Genomic DNA, 22,315 nt, shown 5'->3' on the forward strand with positions numbered 1-22,315 from the left:
TAGGCTGAAGGATTTCTTGAAATATTTTCATCATTGTGTTCTAAATTAATTGGCTATCACATGTAACGTACGACAGACTGCTGGGAGAATCTATATACCTTTTGATTTCATCGCGCCTGACGGAATAATTTAATCACGGCACCCGATTGAGTGAGAAGCAGCCGGTGTATTGCTGTTAATTTTATTACCACAGCAGCCGAATTGCCAGATAGTGTTTGAGAGAGCTCACTCTGTCATAGTGTAGGCATGTGTAATGCGCATCGAACTCAAAACGGTACTCGTCAGGAGTTACGGTTCACAAGTGTGTATAACTTGTTGCAGAAATTTGACGGTTGCTCGATTGTGCCGCCCACGCATTCCATACGTACGTATAGAGACCAGCAGAAATGGCGTGACTCAAGATAGCAAAAAGACAGATCGAGGAGTGTCGATCCTTGCGCCCACCACTTCTGAATACACTGCGGAACGTGCCTGTGTCCACAGGGAGCGCAAGCACAAGAGACTGAATACGATGTCTCAATACCATTTATTTCGAGGAAACAATTAACTGTAAACTAGTTGTTGGCACTGACTCTAGACTATAAATATCTGCGGAGTCTTTCACTTACAGTAAAGCTTTGATTTGGGCGCGTTGGTTCGTAGCTATATATATATATATATATTAAAATGTCCGAGAGGAGTGGGCCCAGTGTACAGTAGAAGAAATATATTGCAATAAAATCGATTGTGGTGTGGTTTTGTGTTTCCGTGTTTTCGTCTCAGTCGCTCTGCGCCTTTTGAATATATCTGTCATTTTTAGTGCTTAAATGACAGCAACAAAAATGAATGACAATAGAACAACGCGCACCTTCAGCAGTCATGATGAGGAAATTTTTCAATGAAATTTTGCCGTTTTACATGCCAAAACACGATCTACTTTTTGAGAGCGACGTATAGTTGCAGGCTGCAGATTAATTTCTTGGCCACCTGGGGTTCTTTCACGTGCGCTTAATATAAGTAGCGAACGTTCTTGCATTTCGCCACAACGAAATGCCTCCACAGCGTCCGGGATCGAAAGCAGATACAGCGGCGAGATTTACAATCAGAGACTGTGTTATAACAATAACAATACAAAATGGACAAGAAAGAGGTTTCTCGCTCTTGTCCCACTTCTTGCGTTGTTTTTGTTTTGTTCTAAAACATCATATACCAACTAGCCCAACAGCAAATATCTCCTGAAGGGCCGATTATTTTCCTTTTTTCACTACTTTTGCAGCTTTAGTTCGCCATGCCTCCGTTATCGCCAGAATCGGCCACTTGCTGCGAGTGGTGACACAGAATCGAACTTTAAACAGCGCCAAAATGCATGGACGTCTGCTTCGAGCCGCATTCTTCCTATAATTTCCCTAGTGTCACTAGCGCGGGGCGTGCCTGTCCCTAGTGCCGGGCGTGGCTGAAGTTTAATCAAAACCACGTTGGCGGCCGTCTTTTCGGCTTCGCTTGCTCAGCTGCATTTCATTCCGGGCCCTGCTATCTGAAACCAGCACCAGCTGATCCACCGAAGTGTAGGTGAGGTATACGTGCCCTTGTTGTATTGTGACGTCCACAAAATCGCGCGTGCGTTGTGAGCGGATCCCGCGCACTGCGCAGTGTACGCTCCCATAACGCTACAAAATTGAGCGAGTGTTCCGCGGATGTGCTGCTGTCAAGACGAAAAATAAGCGCCCGGGAATGGGCACGGTCGTGTTCTCTCGACATGTAGCAACAGATTTGTTTCGTTAAGATGGTGCCGTTTGAAGGTACCTGCGGATGCTTTAGAGTGCAATAAGTTTGACAAGCCGTGCAGTTGGCGAACCAATATAGTAAGAATAAACACATGGCTTAAAACTCCAGGCGAGACTCCTTCTCTGTGCAGTTCGACTAGCTACTATAGTTCTGAAATATATCGACTGCATTTTTTTTTCGGATGTTGTCTCGAAGTAATTTCTGTATACTCTTTCCCGCCATGCACAGACAAATATAATGTAGTGATGCGTATACCATTCTTGCCGCTAGAGTGCAAACGTAGCACTTTTAATTGCCTTGTATTTGCCGCATTGCACACACACGCACGCACGCACGCACGCACACACACACACACACACACACACACACACACACACACACACACACACACACACACACACACACACACACACACACACACACACACACACACACATATATATATATATATATATATATATATATATAATCATTCATTATAAATAGCATTTGACAACTGTGCATATGATAGAACTCTCACTTGAGAGAACTTCAAGGGACCCAAGGAAATTTTTCACTTAAATGAAAGTTCACTTAATTGAATGTTCACTAGAATATGAAACAGCATAGGGCAGACGAGTCGAAAGTGTGAAATGGGACTTTTAGAGTTATGTATATTCATATATACAAAGTGGCACAGTTACGCTGCTGCCTATCTCATTAAAAAAAAAACACTCATTTTCATTTGCACTGGTGCTCTTAAAGCGCAGAAGTAAGCTCTCCAGAGAGTCTGTTTTTGTGCACTTCCTCTGGCACAGCTTGTTGCTGAGACACGAAGTCTCGCAACTTTCCAAGGCATCCTACAGCCTCGGCTAGAGTTACAATATTTGAATCTGCCTCTTCCATTGCGCTTTCCTCGTCACCATCTTCCTTGGGATGAACACTGGAAACAATTTTCAGATCTAATAGCTCGGCACAGTTATCGAGCTCCATATCACTGCACAGTCTTCAAACGAAGTGTTACTGTCAACATCCAGCTGGGGACAGACCTCTGTCCACATCCTGGGGTCAATCATCTCGTCGCGCTGTTCCTCTTGGTCACTTTCACCACACATGAGGGAGAGGTCGGATTTATGCCAGCAGTTTTTAATTGTAGCTGGTGTCACTGTTCACCAGGAGACTCAGGTTCATTCATCTGAAATATTTGCTGTCTAGAAATTCATTTAACTGAAAGATTTTTGCATATAATGCATAGGGAACCCACTGGGGATATTCTAAATGTTTGTTAGTCTGAAATATTCGTTAAACCGACATTCGTACAACTGAAACTTTACTGTATGTGTAGATATCAATCAGACGAAGCTGTAAAGCTTTATTTATATTGATTCTAAACTGAAATTTATCCTAGCTGTTTGCCGCCTCTAAAACAAACGTCTAACCATGGCTACATTTTTTATGTGTCCAAATGCAACCATTCCACTATTTAAACTACCATTATCCAAACTGCTTGACTGATGTGTGCCACTCTGTGCTGTGTTTTCGCCTGTACCTAATTTAAGCAGTCCATTGTTTTCATTTTCTAGGATACCTCACCATGGCCACATCAACTACAGCAATGCCAGTGGATCTGACTACTCCAATATCTGCCTTCACCATTGACCTGTACAAGCAACTTGATTCAGGGAGCGATGGAACAAAGAACGTTGTCTTCTCTCCGTTCAGCATCGCAGCTGCTCTGTCAATGACTCTTGCTGGTGCCAAGGAGCAGACTGCTACTGAAATCACCAATGTCTTTCGCGTAAATGGTGATGTGATCCACGCACAGTTTTCCGAATTCTTTGCGAAGGTTGAAACTTATGCACCTGATGTGATGTTGGATGTTGCGAATCGCCTGTACTCCGAGAAGACGTTCGTAGTCCTGGAAGACTACATTTCCACACTGAAGAAATTTTACAACAGCACTGTGATACCTGTCGATTTCAAGAGCAGTGCTGAAGCAGCCAGACTTGCAATAAATGCCTGGGTAGAAGAAACAACTAAGTCAAAAATCAAGGACCTTCTTCCCAGTGGTGCTGTGGATTCCGACACTGCTCTTGTGTTGATCAATGCCATTTACTTCAAGGGTCTGTGGAAAGATCAGTTCAACCCTAAGGCAACTACCCTGCAGGAGTTTCACAGATCCAAAGAAACAGCTAAAGAGGTCCAAATGATGCACAAGCAATCACGCTTTAAGATCAACACCAAATGCACAGACCTGAATGCTAATGCAATTGAAATCCCATACAAAGGCGGCAAGACGTCTATGCTGATCCTTCTGCCCCATGAAGTTGACGGCCTTCCAGATCTGGAGGCAACACTTACGCCATCAAAGCTGTTGGACGTCTTGAATGGTCTTGATTAGAAAATGGTCGCTCTCAGTCTCCCACGATTTAGAATTGAGTACTGCTTAGACTTAAAGAAAACGCTTCATGTGATGGGCATAAGAGATTTGTTCACTGACAAGGCAGATCTGTCAGGAATAGATGGGAAAAAAGACCTCATGGTCTCAGCTGCAGTTCACAAGGCCTTTGTTGAAGTTAATGAGGAGGGCACAGAGGCAGCAGCTGCTACGGGAATGATGATAACGGTAAAGTGTGCTGTCAGGGCCATTCCATTCTCAGTTGACCACCCATTCATGTTCTTCATTCGAAGCCATGACCCGGATGTAATTCTTTTTGCAGGCTCTGTACGCAATGTATAGCAGTTTAATGGAGGTGGATGTTGAGAAGATTTGTCTGTGATTGTCGGTGCATTATAAGAGCAGTGACTAGACTGTAATATCTTCAAGCAGGGGCACTGTCATCTGCATCATGGAGGGTTCTGCAGTAGCTCCTCAGCTACAGCTTTCTGGTGCTGAGTGCAGGATCATGGCTTCAATTCCTTTTCATGGAGGCTGCATACTGAACTGGGAAGAATGCAAAGAACACTTATGTAGCGGGCTTTATGTGCAAGAATGTAAGAAAACACATTCGCACATTCTGTGCAGGAAATCACTGCAGTTGCAGTACTGCAGTTCCTGAAGTCGACAGCCCTTACTTAGCAACTGCGATTCAGCTGTGCACACCCAAACGCAGCGACATGTGCGTGCAGATTGGCAGCAGTGCCCAGCTAAAGTTTGCCATTCTCTCTAGGATAAAACTTTGATGCGTAATCTTCTACACACAGAGCACACAAGGCCAAAACACATCATTCTTTTGTGCACTGTACATAGGAGCCCGTGCTCTAGCAATAAGTATTTTCTCTCCTCAATTTTCTTTTTATCCCCTGACTTTCTCTCCCTCGCAATGGGTAGCAAACAGGCAGTGTGTCTAGTTGATCTATCTGTCTTTTCTTCATCTTTCTTTCTCTCTTTCACCGTCACACGATGAGAAATGACAAGCACTGGTGCAATATGTTTTTGCACGAGCCATAATTGCATACACACTACTCCTGCACAAAGTGTTATTGGGGTGCTTCCTGAATGATGCTAGCTTGTTTTATATGTAGTACCATACAGCAGGTGTGATGTTGCGACAGTATAATTTTTATGCAATATTTAGCCATTGCAGAGTGTGCATTAGGTAACGAGGTATGGAATGTGTCCCACACACCACTGCATCACGATCTATTAATCCAGGTCTCTATTTCAATGTCTCAATGTTGTTACTGCTTCTTTATAAAATTGTTACCTTTCATTATACTGCCAATGCATTTGGGTCATTCTGAGTAGGCTTGGGCCGACATCAGTGTCGGTAGCTAATAATATTTGTAGTGCATCCACAGATGACTTGCTTGTGCTTGCATTACTGTAAAGTTCCTTAGCACATGTCTAGAATAAAGTAAAAAGAAAATGCAGAGTGGGCCATTTTTCCAATTCATGTATTAAAGATGGTAAAAATATAAGTGCATTTCAAATGTTAGTAGTGTATAGGCACCTCTTCCATCCAGTGTAAGTTCACTTATTGTGACGAGAATTTCTTTAATTCTTTACTGTTTCAATCGAAAGTCAAGACCAACTGTTCATTTGTCTAGCAGTTGTATGCTTTCTGCGATGATGTGCTATTTCCAGCAGTTTCCATAATAAAATAATGTTTCAGTGCCTCCATGGGTATAGCTGAAAGCACAAAAAAGGACTGTGATGCTTAAACCATCAGGCTTTCTTTTGTACCTTAATGCAGGTTCAGAGTGCTGATTTATAGCAGACATGTTCTGAAAACTTGATAGCATCAGTTGTGATGCAGATTACCTGTCATTGAAGGGGCGAGCACTTTTTGGGGGTCTCAGTTTACGAGGGCGAATCAGAAAGTCTAAGCCCCTGTTTTTTTTAGCCAAATTATGGCTGTAAAAGCGAAGTCAACATGTCCATTCACAGTGTTGGACCTTTCTAGGACCGGCCCGGGTAGCTCCACGGCACGGTGCTGTTGTCATTTGTTGAAGGTGGCGGTTGTACTTCGCGCATCCACAGCATATGAGCAATGAAGCGTGACTCAATTTCTGTGGAGCTAGGGACGAACTGCCATTGAAATACACAGGGAAATGCAGCCCGCATATGGGGAAACGTGGCTCGCTTTGAGAAGTTTGAGGTGGTGGCGTTGTGAGTTCGCAGAAGGCTGTGAAGCCAAGACGGCAGTTCGACAGTGGTTCCACAGTCAGCCGGACGAATTCTACCAAAGGGGCATCTCAAATTTAGGGCTGCGATGGGACAAATGCTCAACTGATGTGGGAACCACATGGAAAAATGGTGCAAAGTACGTAGAATAGTACGTATATCTGTAATTACTTGTCTATACCTTAATTTGGCTAATATAAAATAGGGGCAAAGGCTTTCTGATTCATCCTCGTAAGATGATAATGTACCTGAAAGTCTGGGTCAACAATATTTTGGAGTTGAGCATGCATATTTAACTTAACACCATGTTTTGTGCAGCAGTTTTACATACCTGTTGTCAACTGTGAATCTCAATACAGGCATGTTATGAAAATGCTTATATAAGGCCGGCTACTTGTTTGGCTGCTGCATGTTGGTTATGTTGCACTGCTGCTGTTGATGTGCTCCCAACATGTCAGAAATGAGATTCTTTGAGCCATTTTTGTTGTTTGTACTGTTGGGCTATGCTTAAAAATATTTTTATAGTTGACTATACTGTTGCTCTTGCTTTTTTAATCATGACAGAATAAAATGCTTGTTGCTTGTTGATTGCTTTGTGGCATTTACATAAGCAGTGTAGGTGAAAAAAAAAAACAATTTACAAATAACAATGTGCAATAATAGCAATATCTTGTACTTTGCTTATTTCCCCTTATCTCAAAGAGCTTTTGAAGACTTTCACTGCTCTACCAAACTGACTTAATATTTTTTTGCCGAGTTGCTGAATCTTTCTACTGAAATCCCAAAGAGACAAAAGGGCTACCTCATAGCTGCATTGAGGCTTCTCTGGGCTTCCTTTCCTCAGTGTAGGACAGCCAACCAGGCTAACTTCCCTGCCTTTCATTTATCATTGTCTCTCTCTTTCTCTGGGGTCCAAAAAATAATCGAAACATTTTTTATCCCTTTATATCCTGGGGTGTGAAGATGACTTTCATGGACGAATCATTAACCCTACATAGCTGAGTGGATCATTTTTGTCACACTCAGTGTGTCACCTCCAAACTCTTGATTTCAAATGATGAACATTAATGTAAAACCCACAATAGTGAATTTTTTATGCTCTGGGGAGCAAGATTTTAGTTAAAGGCAGTTCAGGAAACCAATTACTAGTTAATTAATTACTATACTTCTTATTTTAAGATTTCATTTTGTTTTTGCACACATGTATTTTGTATGGTCTTAAATAATGGTGAACAACTTGTTCTAATTTTACTTCATGTGGAATGAAACATGTTTTGGCTTTGTGATGGGGAAAAGGGAATTATGATCTTCACAGTGCACGAAATGTGGGCAACAGAGAATTTAAGTATGACTGATTTACGTCCTTTATTTAATGAATTAGTCATTACTGGTAAGAAATGTTCTAGAAGTAAACCTATGACTGCATGTTTCCTAGAAGCAGTCGATACTTAAAACATGCAAGAAGTCTCGTGCCTTTTGGTGCATATACAACATCTTGCAAGTGCAAATGAACTGAATAATTACCACTTCACAAACTGTTGAATCTATGTCATGGCAAGCCCCACATAGTATCACAAGAACATTAATTAATTAATTAATTAATTTAACATACCCTCAGGGCCAAAGGCATTAGAGAAGAGAGTTGGTTACATGTGAAAGAGAATGTGTGTGTGTGTGTGTGTGTGTGTGTGTGTGTGTGTGTGTGTGTGTGTGTGTGTGTGTGTGTGTGTGTGTGTGTGTGTGTGTGTGTGTGTGTGTGTGTGTGTGTGTGTGTGTGTGTATATATATATATATTGAACAAACACATAAAACTCTAATTATACAATGTTTATATAGCTAAGGCATTCTTGAACAGGTGGTGATTTGTAATGGCAGTTACATACGGAGGAAGGTGATTCCACTACATATTCTGATGTCCGTGATAAGAATGACTGAAAAAAAGCGTCAGTTTTGCAAAAAGGAATTCAAACTTTTAGTGTGAGTGAGATGAAACATACTGAGAAGGTGATATAAACTCATTGCAGAGCTGAGGACAATGAAATATGACATGGAAAGGGCTCAAACGAAATAACTTATTATTATTATTATTATTATTAGTATTATTATTTGCACTTATCAGTGGACGGTTCGGGATGGCTGTGTAGAAAGGTGAAAACACATACGCAGGCGCGCCTATACTAGTCCTACGTCCACAGAAATATTGTAGAAATGTAGAATAAAATTGGCTGGGAAATATAGGAGTCTCAGATAAGATAACGGTATGCAAGCTGCAGAACGAGGTTAAAGATGCGACGGCGATGTTGTCGTGTATCACTTAAAAGAAAATGACATATATATGACAAGACATGGCATATATATAGATATTAAGTTTAAAAATCTTTCTTTGCAAGGTCTATTTCACACTTGCAAAAACCTAAGCAAACGTGAGGTGTGAAGTACCACCTCTTCTATGCTCGAGTGCACCTAATGGTCACTCGATCTGCACCAATATTTTCGCAGCCTTGTACTTTATACGCAATCTTATGTGCACTCATGTACTCGTCGACACTCACTCACGTTCCTACTCGCACCCGCTGATAACAACACAGCACACGCGCTCATACATGTTTTATTTTATTCACGTTTATACCGACACGTCTTCTTCTTTTTTTCCCAAGGAGACGCTGACAGTCGCTCACGTTCATACTCACGTCCACGCACATACTTCGTCACTCACTAATGAAGCAAACGCTCGATTTCAAGTTTGCGAAATTAACGAGTAGAACTTGAATGCTGCAGGCACATATCTCGATCGCCGATGGTGCGATAAAATATGAAACTCGACGTTATGTCGCCAGCTTCGTTTTCGAAAGAAACAGTAACGAGCCAACAAATCTGTGCAGACAGCCGTAATTCGAGACTATCATTCAGTGATTTCAGTCAATACAACATCGACAATTAAAGCTTAGCAATGCAGAACTTGGGAAACGAAGAAAATCGAGTCTAGAGACGTCTGCTCATAGGCGCATTCTTCCCCATGATTTCCCTAGTGTCCCTAGCACTTTCTTAATGTGTAAACAACGTTGGCGCCACTCACGCTGGCAACGCCTTCTCTTGCATTTTCTTCTCTCTGTCATTCTTGTTTCGTCCTGGGAGCTACTACCTGAAAACAGTAAGTGTATGATACCGGCCAATCACACGGGGAACTTTTGAGAGCCGGATCGGGATCGAATTTTACACTCTAAGAACAGTTTACACCCTTTGGCTTGCCCCTTCTGCCACACAAAAATAATCGTCATCTGCCTTGATGCGTTTCCTTTCTTTATCGCTGCGAGCCCAGAACTTTCCAGTAACGAATGGCACGCGCGTTATCAGCATAGAACAGTTTACACCCTTTGGAGTGCCCCTTCTGATAACGCGCGTGCCGTTAGTCACTGGAAAGTTCCGGGCTTGCAGCGATAAAGAAAGGAAACGCATCAAGGCAGATGACGATTATTCTTGTGTGGCAGAAGGGCCAAGCCAAAGGGTGTAAACTGTTCTTAGAGTGTACAACTTCGCGTTAGCTGCGGAATGGGTCGCCAATCGCGATGGAAAGTGCCCCGTACGTGTGACCGGAATGTGAGAAATATATTTGTAAATTTGACGTCGACGATACCGCGCTTGCGCTGCCGTACTGCCACTGCAATATCAATTGCCACGCTGCTTGAATATATAGAAATACAACGCTGCTTTTGTAAGGTATTGTTTTACGCATGACGATATAACCATCTGAATTAATTAGACAAAAAAACGAAATCGGTGCCGTTGTGAATGCATTTTTTGTGATAGAAAACACATGCACTGCTCAACATAACTCGGCAGTGTCTATTCTGCCGGTAGGCTGAAGAATTTCATGAAACATTTTCAGCAGTGTGTTTTAAGTTAATTGGCTAGCTATCACGCCACACGACAAACTGCCGGGATAATATATATACCTTTTTTATTTCATCGCGGTCTGACGGAATAATTAACTCACGGCAGCTGAGTGAGCCGGTAGGTTACCGTTAATCTTATTTCCACAGTAGCTGAATTGCCAGCTACAAAGCCGACTCCGTGAAATCGCATCACAACATATGCATGCCGTTTCAGAGAACTCAATCGAACGAAAAATTGGGCTAGTTGGTTTACACTAAGCATGGTCCTAAGTAGCGCTAAATTGATGATATATAAGAATGAAGAAGGGAGACACACACCAAACGCTACAACTTCCAACTGAAGTTTATTGGAAGAAAACGCGGAAAGCTTTAGTACACAAAAAGGGAACCAGCCAGAAAGGCAACAGTGATATATACATTATCACGGGGTGTACACGAAATCTATCTCTTCTTTCAACAATGATACAGATGTCCGGCTTATGCATGTGTCAGTAACTACTAAGCCTCGGCTATCTCCCTTGTGATCGTGTCATGATGCCTATACAACACGGTAGCTCTAGGATGGCAGGTTGCTCCCGTGCTTAGTCAAATCTTCCTCGCCAAGGTAGACAGGCATATTGAGTCTCAGTTAGGTGGCCTGGAAAAAACAGTATTGCACTTTCATGGATGACTACCGTGTGTTTGTGGAAGCCTCTCAACTTAGCATGCAAATGGTCAATATAGTAAAGCTATCCAGGAACTGTGGCAGAGGTTTAAAGTTCGCATGTGAATTCCCAAAGGAGGATCACATTAACATCCTTGACTTACATCTGTTCTTTCAGCATGATCACGTCTGCTGGTCATATTCCCCCCGATTGCTGAAAACAGCCTTCTTAGGTACAAATCTAGCCATTCTAGACTGGTGAAGGATGGCATCACACTTTTAAGCAATGAGGGTCCTGTTGCAGTTTTTGACCTTGGGACCCTCATCTGTATATTGTCTCTTACCCATTCATTGTATTTAAAGAATAATAAACTGAAACTGAAGTCGGCCTTGAAAAAAATTGTTCCATCACAAATACCAAGAAAGCTTCTCCTGGCAGGTTGGAAAGCTCAGAGATGCAGGTTATTCTAGCCATGTTATTGTGTCCGCCTGTGAAAAGGTAATAAGGGTGCTAAAGAATGATGACCAAAGGGAAATAGATGAAGTACTAGGACTTGTAATAAAGTGGGTGTTTTGCTGTGTGCTCATGGCCTTTCGCATAGGCTGAAGAAAGTGGGTGAGCGCTCTGGCGTTAGGCTAGTCTTTTCGGCCAAGCATAAGCTACAAGGGTTCTGTCAAGCTGTGAAAAAAAAAAAAAATTCTCAGGCGCATTCATCGAGAAAGGGGTGCTAGATAAAACACTTCAAGAAGTTTGTAATATGCAGATGTGGCCTTGTATACAGAATACCGATGACATGTGGCAGGTGTTATATAGGCCAAACTGGCCATTGTCTAAACGTGCAATTGCGGGAACAGAGCTATTCTTTAATATGTCCGCCTTGTTCATATTTGGTTCAGCATTGCACCATGTGTGGATGCCAACCAAAGCTTGAAAGAACCGCTGCCTTGTATAGGCATCATGACATGATCAATAGGGAGATAGCCGAGGCCTGATACATACATTGTAGTGGTGACACATGCAAAGCCAGACATCTATATCATTGTTGTAAGAAGAGATGGATTTTATGTGCACATCGTGATAACGCGTATATCATTGCTGGCTTTCTTGCTGGTTGTTTTTTTGTGTACTATAGCTTCTTGCTTTCTTTCAATAAACTTTGGTTAAAGTTGTAGCACTTGATGGGGGGGGGGGGAGGGGTGTGTGTCTCCCTTCTTCGTTCTTGTGTTTCGTCAAGTTAGCGCTACTTAAGGCCATGCTTAGTTTCACAGAACATTTTATTTCGTTGCCCTCCATACCATCCAGGCTGTTTAATTCTTTTCCATTGCATAGTGACGGTGAAGAAATATTGAGTCCGAGTCGCGGAGTGACGTTCACTGATCTCTACCCCATGCTGGTCTTCTCCTGGGCCTAGCTGCTGGCTAGGCCCAGGAGAAGGGATGTCTTGCTACAAAATGTAGGCAAAATTAATCCATTTTCACAGCAACAGCTCCGACCGCCTGCCCCTCTGTTATAATATTCATCATGTCACCGGCTCCGAATGAGTTATCCTGACAGTCTAAATACCTCATGGCGCCAGCCTTGATACCCAAAATATAATATTGTGGCTCTTAACATCTTACAAATGATAAAGGCATGGGTTCACCACCGAGCTTATAACTGTTTTGAATGCATGTAGGTGAACTTCATTAGGCCAACTCTGGATTAGGCCAACACCATGGCGGTGCCATGATTAACATGTCACCTGTACAGTACAGAGCTATAGCCATCTAATTTTGATTTGCCATCACTGCATTTCCACTCCTATTCTGTTTTGATTTTGGTGACCAAGAGCACAACTTTCCAAGAATCATCAGTAATAAAACAGCATACACAAGCTTAACATCAACAATTTGATCACGAGTGCATTCATGTATGCCCTCTGGCCTTGGTTCCACAGTCTTCACGAAGTAACTTGCCATTAATGCTGCTTTTCTTCTTTCACCGTAAGCTCCAAGAATGTCCGCTGACTTGCTGTTCTACGCTTTTTTTGTATATCTGAAAAGAGTAAGCGCATGACCCTTTGGACGGTCACATTTTTTCAAAGTTATTGTCACATTGACATTTTCAGTTACTATCGGTAATGCAGACTTGAGAGAGAACTGGTCATCTCTGCTCTTATCTTGTGCACTAAATAGTTGGCTATTTGGACACTGACTGACTTGGATTCTGTGTTCCCTTGGCAGCTCTTTGTCATCTTTCTCTTCAGTGCCTACACAAGGTGCATATGGAACTCCAACATTACTCTTGGCTTTCACTGCAAGCTGCTGCAAGTGTGTAGTATTCATGCTAGTACTAGCTGTCAGGTGTAAGAGTGTACTTTCCAACTGGCATGAAGGCTCGAGTGCAGTGACATAAACTTGGCAGCCATTTTTCCATTTCCGAGAATCGTCTCTTGAATAGACAGCGTATCTTTAAATGTTCCTGTGGAGCATTCTGATGCCACGCTTGCCAGTGCTTGTGCCCCGCCAGCTGCCTTTCTGTACTTTTCCTGTGCTGACAGCATTTTTTTGTGTCACAAGTGTCGACTTGCACTGCCTCGGTGTTATTACATACATCACTCTTCCTTAGCCGACTGTTTGCTATACTGCAAGCATCTAAAGACCACCGCTCGTCACACAGTGCTTTCTCATACTTTGGCAAGTCTGATGCCTCCTGTACCAACCAAAACAGCAAAATGTGTTGGCAACAGCAGCATTGCTTGCCTGATGGCACAAGAACAACCTTCAGTGGTTGCTGAAATTTTGACGTCAGCAATAGCATGAATTATCTTTCCTGTGGCAGCCACTGATGTACTGAGCTGTGGGATTACATAACAAAACGCATTCGGTGTCAGCAAGCTGAAGCACAACTTGGCAGCCTCATTGCCACTTGTTATTACTGTTTTGTTTTGCAGCATACTAACTACTGCTTTGTGTGCTTTTTCTGATACGCTATCTCTTGGCGATTGCCAAGAACTGCTTAACAGACATTTTGAGTGAACTGAAGCATCTTGTAGATGTTTTAATTAGCTTTTACTTTATTCAATCTGCACGGTTGTTAGTTCAGTTGAATAAGTTTCCACATGACCATATCATTCTCATTATTCATTCCGCATAAATGGCCAAGCCGGCTTGTAGTAAAATATTCTGCTACTCTCTTTGCCACTGATTCCTGTAGTAAAGCATAAAGTACTCAGTATTAATGTTCATTTTTGTCATAAACTGTGCATGGCAAAATGCCCACAGCACTTCCTTGTTCACCTTTTGTGATCCCCAGCTTTTGCATGCTTATATGTCCACAAAAAGTCTGCAGAACAAGCAAAGAGCTTGTGTGTAGTGCAGATGACGGAAAAAGTACCCTCATCACAGGTCATATTTTCACGCCCTTATCTGCCATCGTTGCTCTCACAGACTCCTATTTTCCGTTCAAATCTATGAATATATAAAAACCAGCTAAGTCTGTCTATATCTTCGCTTGCAGGCCCAACGGCGGCAATCTCACCATTACCATTTTCAGTGATAACAAGAAAACACGCTATTCTTGTCTCCAGCAATTTGTATGTTGCATCAATGAATGTTAGTTCAGGCCAATACTGAAACGATTTTGCGAATTTATTCATCTTGGAAGTAAACTGCTTGCAGGTCAGTTTTCATTTCTGAGCTTTATGTTTATCTTGCAGCATGCACACAACATTGGGAAGTTTTTGCTTAATTTCAGTAGGCTTTCCTTTGCTGTAATATTTGATTGATCCTTTAGAAGTAAACCACTTCCAGTCTACCTTTCCATTTGCTCTCTGGCAGTCATCTTGTTGACCTCCAGTTGCAGCAAATCAAGAGCCTTAGCTAGAAGATGTGGGGCCAACCTTCTCTATTGTGGTATCTATCCAAAAAGTTTCTTTTCTATAGAATGATTGCACTTGAGATCGAGAGACCTCACTTCCAGCTACTGTTCTCCCTTATCTGCAGCAACGGAAACATTGAAGCCGTAGTCTTGTTTGAATGGCCTAAAGAAGCATGTAAAAGAAAAGAGGATGCATTACAAAGACTAAGTTAGACAACACGAAGAGTCTATAGTATGGTAGCAGTTGGTGAATGAGTATGCTTAACAGTGCTTAAAATGTGTGCTTCAATTCAATATCTCATAACCATGTCACAAAGGCACTCTCAGCAAGGCGTGAATTGATTGATGTATATTGTACATTGAACTTGTCGCAAAAAATTTCCGCGGAACATGCTTTTGGGTACCGTAAAATGATAGTATGAATGTAGAAAGAAGCATGATCAAGATTGATCTTCTACATATGCAGAACACTTTCGACCTCATTTGCTTATTTAAGTAGAGTGAACTATGAAGCAGTGGTAGAAAGTTCCTAAACAAACGAACAATAAAAGGCTCTTAAGCTATGAAACTTCATTTAGTCAGTTTACTTCAGGCCTTCTGTTTCGCTTGCTCTACCTCATAGATGTAGTTTTCAACCAACATATATTAACATCAGAAAAAAAGTGTTATTGCCGTTTGAAACCTAGGCAGGCCAAAATGTTAGGTTCGACAATCAAAGCTACACGCATTACAATGCCATTACATAGTTCATTATGCTTTCAGACTTATACACAATACAATTTACAGTTGTGTATACTTACACCCACAATATTAATTACATTGTCAGCACCAAGGCCTGTAATTGTAGCAAAGTGGCAAAACTACGATTCAGACACAAAAGTACAAAAAACGCACAATACAGCTGTATGAAAACATTGTAAAAAGTAATTACACTGATCTTTATGCACCATTCTTGGTGCTGACAAACTTCATGGCACTGTGGATGCAACGATACCTAATACCTAATTAGTAGTACTTCAGTGCCTCGGATATCTGGCCGGCACGCCTTCCCATACATATTTTACACTGCTGCCACAGTTCTTGCATTCCTCATCCTGAGCTGAACACAGTTTTCTATGCTGTGTCATGAAATCCGCACTTGCGGTTCCTCAAAAATGGCACAGCAATCGTCAACAGCAAGTTGCATTAGTTCACTGGTTCTTGTGGCGGCATTCCCTCCGTACCTACACCACAAGCTTTATCTGACATCATCAGGCAGGGCACCCATTAAAGTCATGACGCATTGATGAAACAACCAGTGGTCTCGAAATCATCTGCCTAGTGATAGACAATAAAACCAAGGCAGACATAAAACTAAGACAGTCTGAAACAAAGCAGCAGAACACTCGTTCACCATGCTGTAGCTGGCTGGATGCACGGTTTGTCATGTGACTTCTGAGAGCCAGTGGGAGATTACTGCTGAAAGGAATTTCTTAAACTTTTCGGCAGAATAGACATTGCCAAATAACTTACCTGTTATGGGTACTGAAGACAGAACATTGCTCCCTTATTTGAAATAATCAGCTTAGGTGCATAAAATTCCAGACAAGTACCAAAGTCTTTTGCAGATGTTGTCGTGAACTACACGCACACACACTGTGATGCTTTACAGGGGATGTACTCTTTTAGTGCAAACGTAGCACTTTATTTAAATGGATCATGGCATATCTTGCGCAACATGTCCTTTTAATATTGTTCCTAGATGGAAAATGAAGCAAGCAAACAAAACAGCAACATTTCTAGTGGCAGTTATTATGATTACTAGTGACCCGATTTTTAGGCACTAAAATAGTGGGTTTTAGGTGCTTTAAACAGGCACTTGGAGCCTCATTTTAGGTGTAATAGAATCTGAAATAGGCATTATAAGTTGTTTACAAACCGTAACCTGTTTTATATATTTGTGTGTGCCATCCATTTTCACGGTAAGAAAACTGACATAGCATTCACTTATCAGGTCTGAAAGGCAACAACCGTACTGTGCAAGTGATCACTTCACGGGCTTTTCTGGGTAAATGAAAGGCTGCATTTTTTGTCAGTCTGTATATTGTAGTCAACACGCTTAATATATATTCTGTGACACAATGCGCAGGTAGTGTATATTTAATATCCATACTTCCGTGCTTACAATGGCAAGTGCAGCAAGCATGAAAAACAAAATATACCAGGGAAGCTAATAAACAGTTAACGAGAGGAGCTGAAATCCATGGCTAATGGATTTAAATCAACAAATGTTTCATCAAGAAATGAATACTTGAACAGCATATGTTAATAGATCTTTGTAAAAGTTATAAAAACAGTTACAGTGAATTATGTCTAACCCTTGGGGTTCCATAATGTGCCTCTTCTAACCCAGAATATGCTTGTAGGCTCCAAACGATGGTTTAGCAGGTGAATGAAACATTTTTGTATTTCTTTATGTTTGATAGCCTCACGCACTCTTAGAATTCTTGAGTATTCGAATGAGCAAAAAAAAAAACAGTGTAAATCATTGTGTAATTAAGTGTGTACCTTTACACAAGGTTTTTTGATGGCTGCTTCCACACACATGGGATGCTATAAACTTGTGTTATGGTGCGGTAGCTGTGTCAAGACTCACAAACTGTTCACAAGAGCTCTTCTTTAAGTGCTTTTTGTGTATCGGCTTAATTATTCAGAATGCATTTCTATATTTATCACGCGCTGCAGTACGGAGTATGTCTTCCAACGTACAATTATTTCAATAAAAAAATGGGGGAGGGCAGAGTGAAGGACAGGATTTATTGCTCATCTGTTGCTGAGTTTGGATGAGCTGCCATTGGCTGGCGTACAACCGCAAAAGAAGTGAAGGTACCGAAAAGAGGGATTAGGTAACTGCAGTAGACAGTACCTAACACACGTGCAGCACAATCTACAGTCAACAGCTTTTCCAAGCTACGCTCTATGGTACAACTTTCTCAAATTGCTGTGCCTTTCTCTCTCACATTCTTGCCTGCAGGGTAACATAGAGTTGCGTGTCCGCCGCTGAAGAAGAAAGCATTTAATGATGTTTTTTCTCTGGCATTGCTAACCAGTGTCAGGCAGATGGTGAGAGGCCCTGAAAAGCTCACCTAACACTGACAATGCCTATTTGTTTATCTGCTAGGTCACGATATCAGGTACATTGCCTTTGGCCGCACTGTCTGCCAGTGCTACCAGATCCAGTGGAAAGAGTAATAAAATGTGCTTTCGAGACAGTAAGAGCACCATCGAAAAGCATTCTCAGGTGCTAAAAGGAATAATATGCGCATATAGACACAAAGCACAGGAACAGACAGTGATAGGCACCATGAAGTCATGCTAAACCACTTTTTGATCTACAATTCGTGCTCATACACCAGAAGGGTGGGGCTGGGATGTGGGGGAACAAATAGGCATTTGCCTATGATCCAGTCTGTAATGATCACATACTGTGGAGTCAAACATGAGTGTAGAGTCTATCTCGTGAGAGTTGGAGTTATACTGAGGCGAGATTATGGCTATTTGGAATACGCATGCACAACCTGCTCATACGTCATTTGCTGAGCTTCCTATATGTATCCAGTGTGGCGTGCGATCACAAACAATCAATGCATCGAGTGTGCAGTAAACTCTTATGCCAGTAACAACTGCACTGCCAAAATACAAGTGCTGGAACTTCTTGCTCGCACAAGTCTTGTCCACTTATCTGTAATGCTGGAGCAGGATGTGGCCCTGAAATTGGCCACTGCGTGGCGCAGCAGATAACGAGCTTTGTAACCCGACTACCAGGAACCATGTGCTCCCTTAATTGTTCCATCTGGTAAATTGCACGAATGTACATGTCTCTGCAGATAAATGCAGCTGATCTCACATATGTTATCTGTAATTATTGTGCTTCTACAGATACACAGCTGCCAGATGGTGTATTCATATAAATTTGAGTGCAAACCTCATTACGGTGGCAGACTTTAAGTAACTGCGTCTAATCTTCAGTGAGCAGTATGTGAAATCCTTGTTATTTTAGCCGTGTGACTGATAACTGCATTGTGGTATGTTTTCACCTGTAACTAACCTAAACATTTCGTTGTTTCCATATTCAAGGACACTACACCATGGCCACATCAGCTGCAGCTATGTCAGGAGATTTGACTACTGCAATCGTTGCTTTTACCATAGACCTGTACAAGCAACTTCTTTCGGAAAGTGATGGAACAAAGAACATTGTCGTCTCCCCATTCAGCATCGCAGCTGCTCTGTCAATGACTCTTGCCGGTGCCAAATATCACACAGCTGCTGAAATCACCAACGTCTTGCACACAAAAGATGACATGATCCACGCACATTTCTCTGATTTCTTTGCCAAAGTTGCAACCTACGCACCTGATGTGACGTTGGATGTCGCTAATCGCATGTACTCAGAAAAGACGTTCAAAGTTCTGGAAGACTACCTTGCCATGCTGAACAAATTTTACAACAGCACAGTGGTACCCATCGATTTCAAGAATGATGCTGAAGCAGCCAGACTTGCAGTCAATGCCTGGGTAGAAAAAACCACAAAATCAAAGATCAAGGACCTCCTTCCCAATGGTGTTGTGGATTCTGACACCATGCTTGTGTTGGTCAATGCCATTTACTTCAAAGGTCTTTGGAAAGAGCAGTTCAACCCTAGAGTAACTTCCCTGCAGAAGTTTCACATTTCAAAAGAGTCAGCTAAGGAGGTCCACATGATGTACAAGCAGTCACATCTCAATATCAACACAGAATGCACTGGCTTGAACGCCAATGCAATTGAGATACCATACAAAGGCGGCAAGACGTCCATGGTTATTCTTCTGCCGTACGAAGTCGATGGCCTTCCAAAGCTGGAGGCGGCACTTACGCCGTCGAAACTGTCGGATGTCTTAAAAGGGCTTGACTCGACAATTGTTGACCTTAGTCTTCCACGATTCAGGATCGAGTACAGTTTAGACCTAAAGAAGACACTTCACGCCATGGGCATAAGGGATTTGTTTACGGACAATAAGGCAGATCTCTCGGGAATAGATGGAAAAAAGGACCTCGTGATCTCGGCAGCAATTCACAAAGCCTTTGTGGAGGTTAATGAGGAAGGAACAGAAGCAGCAGCTGCTACGGGAATGGTGGCAATGGCAAGGTGTGCCATCATTGGAATTCCATTCTCAGTTGACCACCCGTTCATGTATTTCATTCGAAGCCACGACCCGGATGTTATTCTTTTTGCAGGCTCAGTACGTGATGTATAGTGGCTTCCGGATGCTTGATTTTGGCACAGTTAACCTGTGATCATTATCACATTTTAAAAAGAGTAACCAGAGTGCAATACCTCCCTAATAACATAGCGCATTGGCTATGTTATTCTGCTGCTATTGAGCACAAGGGTGTGGGTTTGTTGCTATTAGTGGAGGTCGCATTCGAAAGAGGGCAGGGTGGAAAAAATGCTTGTGTAACCTTGGATGCATGTTGATGAAGTGCTGTTTATGAAGCAGATGCAATAGTGCAAGAAAACACATTCACAAGGCTGTTACAAGAAAATTATTAGGTGACCTATTCATAATTTTAGTGTTTCTGCACTTTTACTTGAGTATTGTAGTTCAAATGATACACTATCATGAGTCATTATTGCATTACTACCTTCTAAGCCATGGTAGTTCCGTTCAGCAAACACTAAGTGGGACGTTATGATTGTGTAAGCCTTTTGTGCAACAACCGCTGCATAATGTGCATTAGATGCAAGATATAAAGTATACCTGTCCACTCTTGTGTCATGGTCAAGCAAGTTAAGGACTGCAGTTCACTGCCTTATGGTCGTTGCTGTTTTTATATGCATCTGTGGCCTTCCATTATGCTGCATGTGCATTTGGGATATGTTGAGCACCTGTGGGCCTGCGGCATTTTTGGTGGCAGTTAATCTCTGCGGTGCTTTCAGAAATGGTTCATTCATACTTCTATTACTGTAAAGTTATGTAAGAGCACCCACCTAATTTTCAACAGCATAATCTAAAGAAATGCAGAATGGACGCTCTTTTGTGTTTAAACTCTGAAATGACAAGAATAAGGGTGTACTTGAAATATCAGCTGTACGTGGGCACCTATTATGTTGAGTCTATTCAATATTGTCATAGCTATGACGTTTAAACCATTTTTTGCTGTTGCAATCAATGTTCAGAATCGGCTCTTTGTGTATCAAGCTGTTCAGGCTTTCTCTGCGATTGCACTACTTCCAACAGTTTTCTGATACAAAATCAGGTTTTAATGTGAATGAACTGCTGGACAAAGAAAAACGGCTGTGATGCTTAACAGAGTGGTCATTTCTCTTTCTACCTTGATGCAGAATTGGAGTACTAAATTGTGGTGAGGAATGTGTGCCTAAACTTGATAGCACCAGACGTACTAGTATGGGTTATCAGGCATATCAATTTTAGGGTATTTATTGAATTGGTCATTGGTACTCAAGAACATGGATGAGTGTTCTTTCGGAGGTGGGCATGTATTTCTTGCTCCATGGTACGTTGCGCACAGCGATCCTATATGTGTGCTGTATCAACTGCAATACACATACCACTGCACTGTGACAGTGCTGCTGTGATGCAAGATTTTTCTTTTGCCTGTCAACCACATGGATTGGGTTATCGTTTACATTGCAGCCATTTAAATGCTCCCAGCACCTCAGTATTGGCGTGTTCCCAGCTGTTTATGTTGTTGGCACTGTCAGTATATGCAAAAAGGGCTTCTTTACATTTGACCACATGTAGCCCACTTTTTATTAATCTTGACAAAATAAAGCCTATTTCACCTGTTTTCCTGCTATTTGGTTATGGTACTGACTTCACCTGTACGAACAAAAGAAAGAAGAAATACTGTACAGTAAAAATAAACACCTATAGTGCTTTGCTTCTTTCTCTTCTGTGAATAAACATTGTGTTTACAGTCTTTCATTACTTTATTAAGGGGCCTCTCAGCAAGTTTGGGCATTTAAAATAGACAATTAGTGTGGTGCGTAGCTAGCTAGACCACATCGTATTCATCGTGTCTGCAAAGTACACTGTAAAAAAAGTTTTTACCCTTCAGGGCATATCTTCTTTCCAAATAATAATCATCATCTATCTTGCATGCCTTCCCTGTCCTTAACGCTGCGTGCCTGGTGCTTCCACGTTACGAAAGGCATGCACGTTATCAGTGACGCATAGCATTCTCAACAGGAAAGCAGCGAGCACAAAGCTTTCAAGGAAGGAAACATTAGCAAGACACATGACTGTTATTGTTTGGGGATGAAATGCGCCCCACATGTTGTAAACGTTGGAGACAGCATGAAAACAGCTGAAAATTCAAACAGAGTTCATAAATTCAAACTGGCCTAGGTTCAAGCAAACGCCTGTGTGTCCTCCTCAAGGGGAGCCACTCTACCCACCAGCAGAGATGACGGCATACAAGTGAAGCGTTCGGGTCACATTCATAGCACCTGCAGCACACAAATGGCCAACTGCTGCGTCAACAGTTTGGCGATTCCCGTGAAATCG

At 42.0% G+C, this 22,315-nt stretch overlaps 1 protein-coding gene and 1 pseudogene across 1 annotated transcript; both read left to right on the forward strand.

The window, feature by feature from the left end:
- The first annotated feature begins 1,410 nt into the window (after nucleotides 1–1,410).
- Nucleotides 1,411–6,958, forward strand: LOC142587727 (iris-like; annotated as a pseudogene).
- A 2,447-nt stretch (nucleotides 6,959–9,405) lies between these two features.
- LOC142587728 (iris-like) lies at nucleotides 9,406–21,697 on the forward strand. The gene is made up of 2 exons (XM_075698928.1): nucleotides 9,406–9,521; nucleotides 18,882–21,697. The coding sequence occupies exons 1-2, from the start codon at nucleotides 9,419–9,421 to the stop codon at nucleotides 20,039–20,041; spliced, it is 1,263 nt and encodes a 420-aa protein (XP_075555043.1). The 5' UTR covers nucleotides 9,406–9,418; the 3' UTR covers nucleotides 20,042–21,697.
- The last annotated feature ends 618 nt before the right edge of the window (nucleotides 21,698–22,315 follow it).

Source organism: Dermacentor variabilis, chromosome 7 (genome assembly GCF_050947875.1).
Source record: "Dermacentor variabilis isolate Ectoservices chromosome 7, ASM5094787v1, whole genome shotgun sequence".
Lineage (NCBI taxonomy): Eukaryota > Metazoa > Arthropoda > Arachnida > Ixodida > Ixodidae > Dermacentor > Dermacentor variabilis.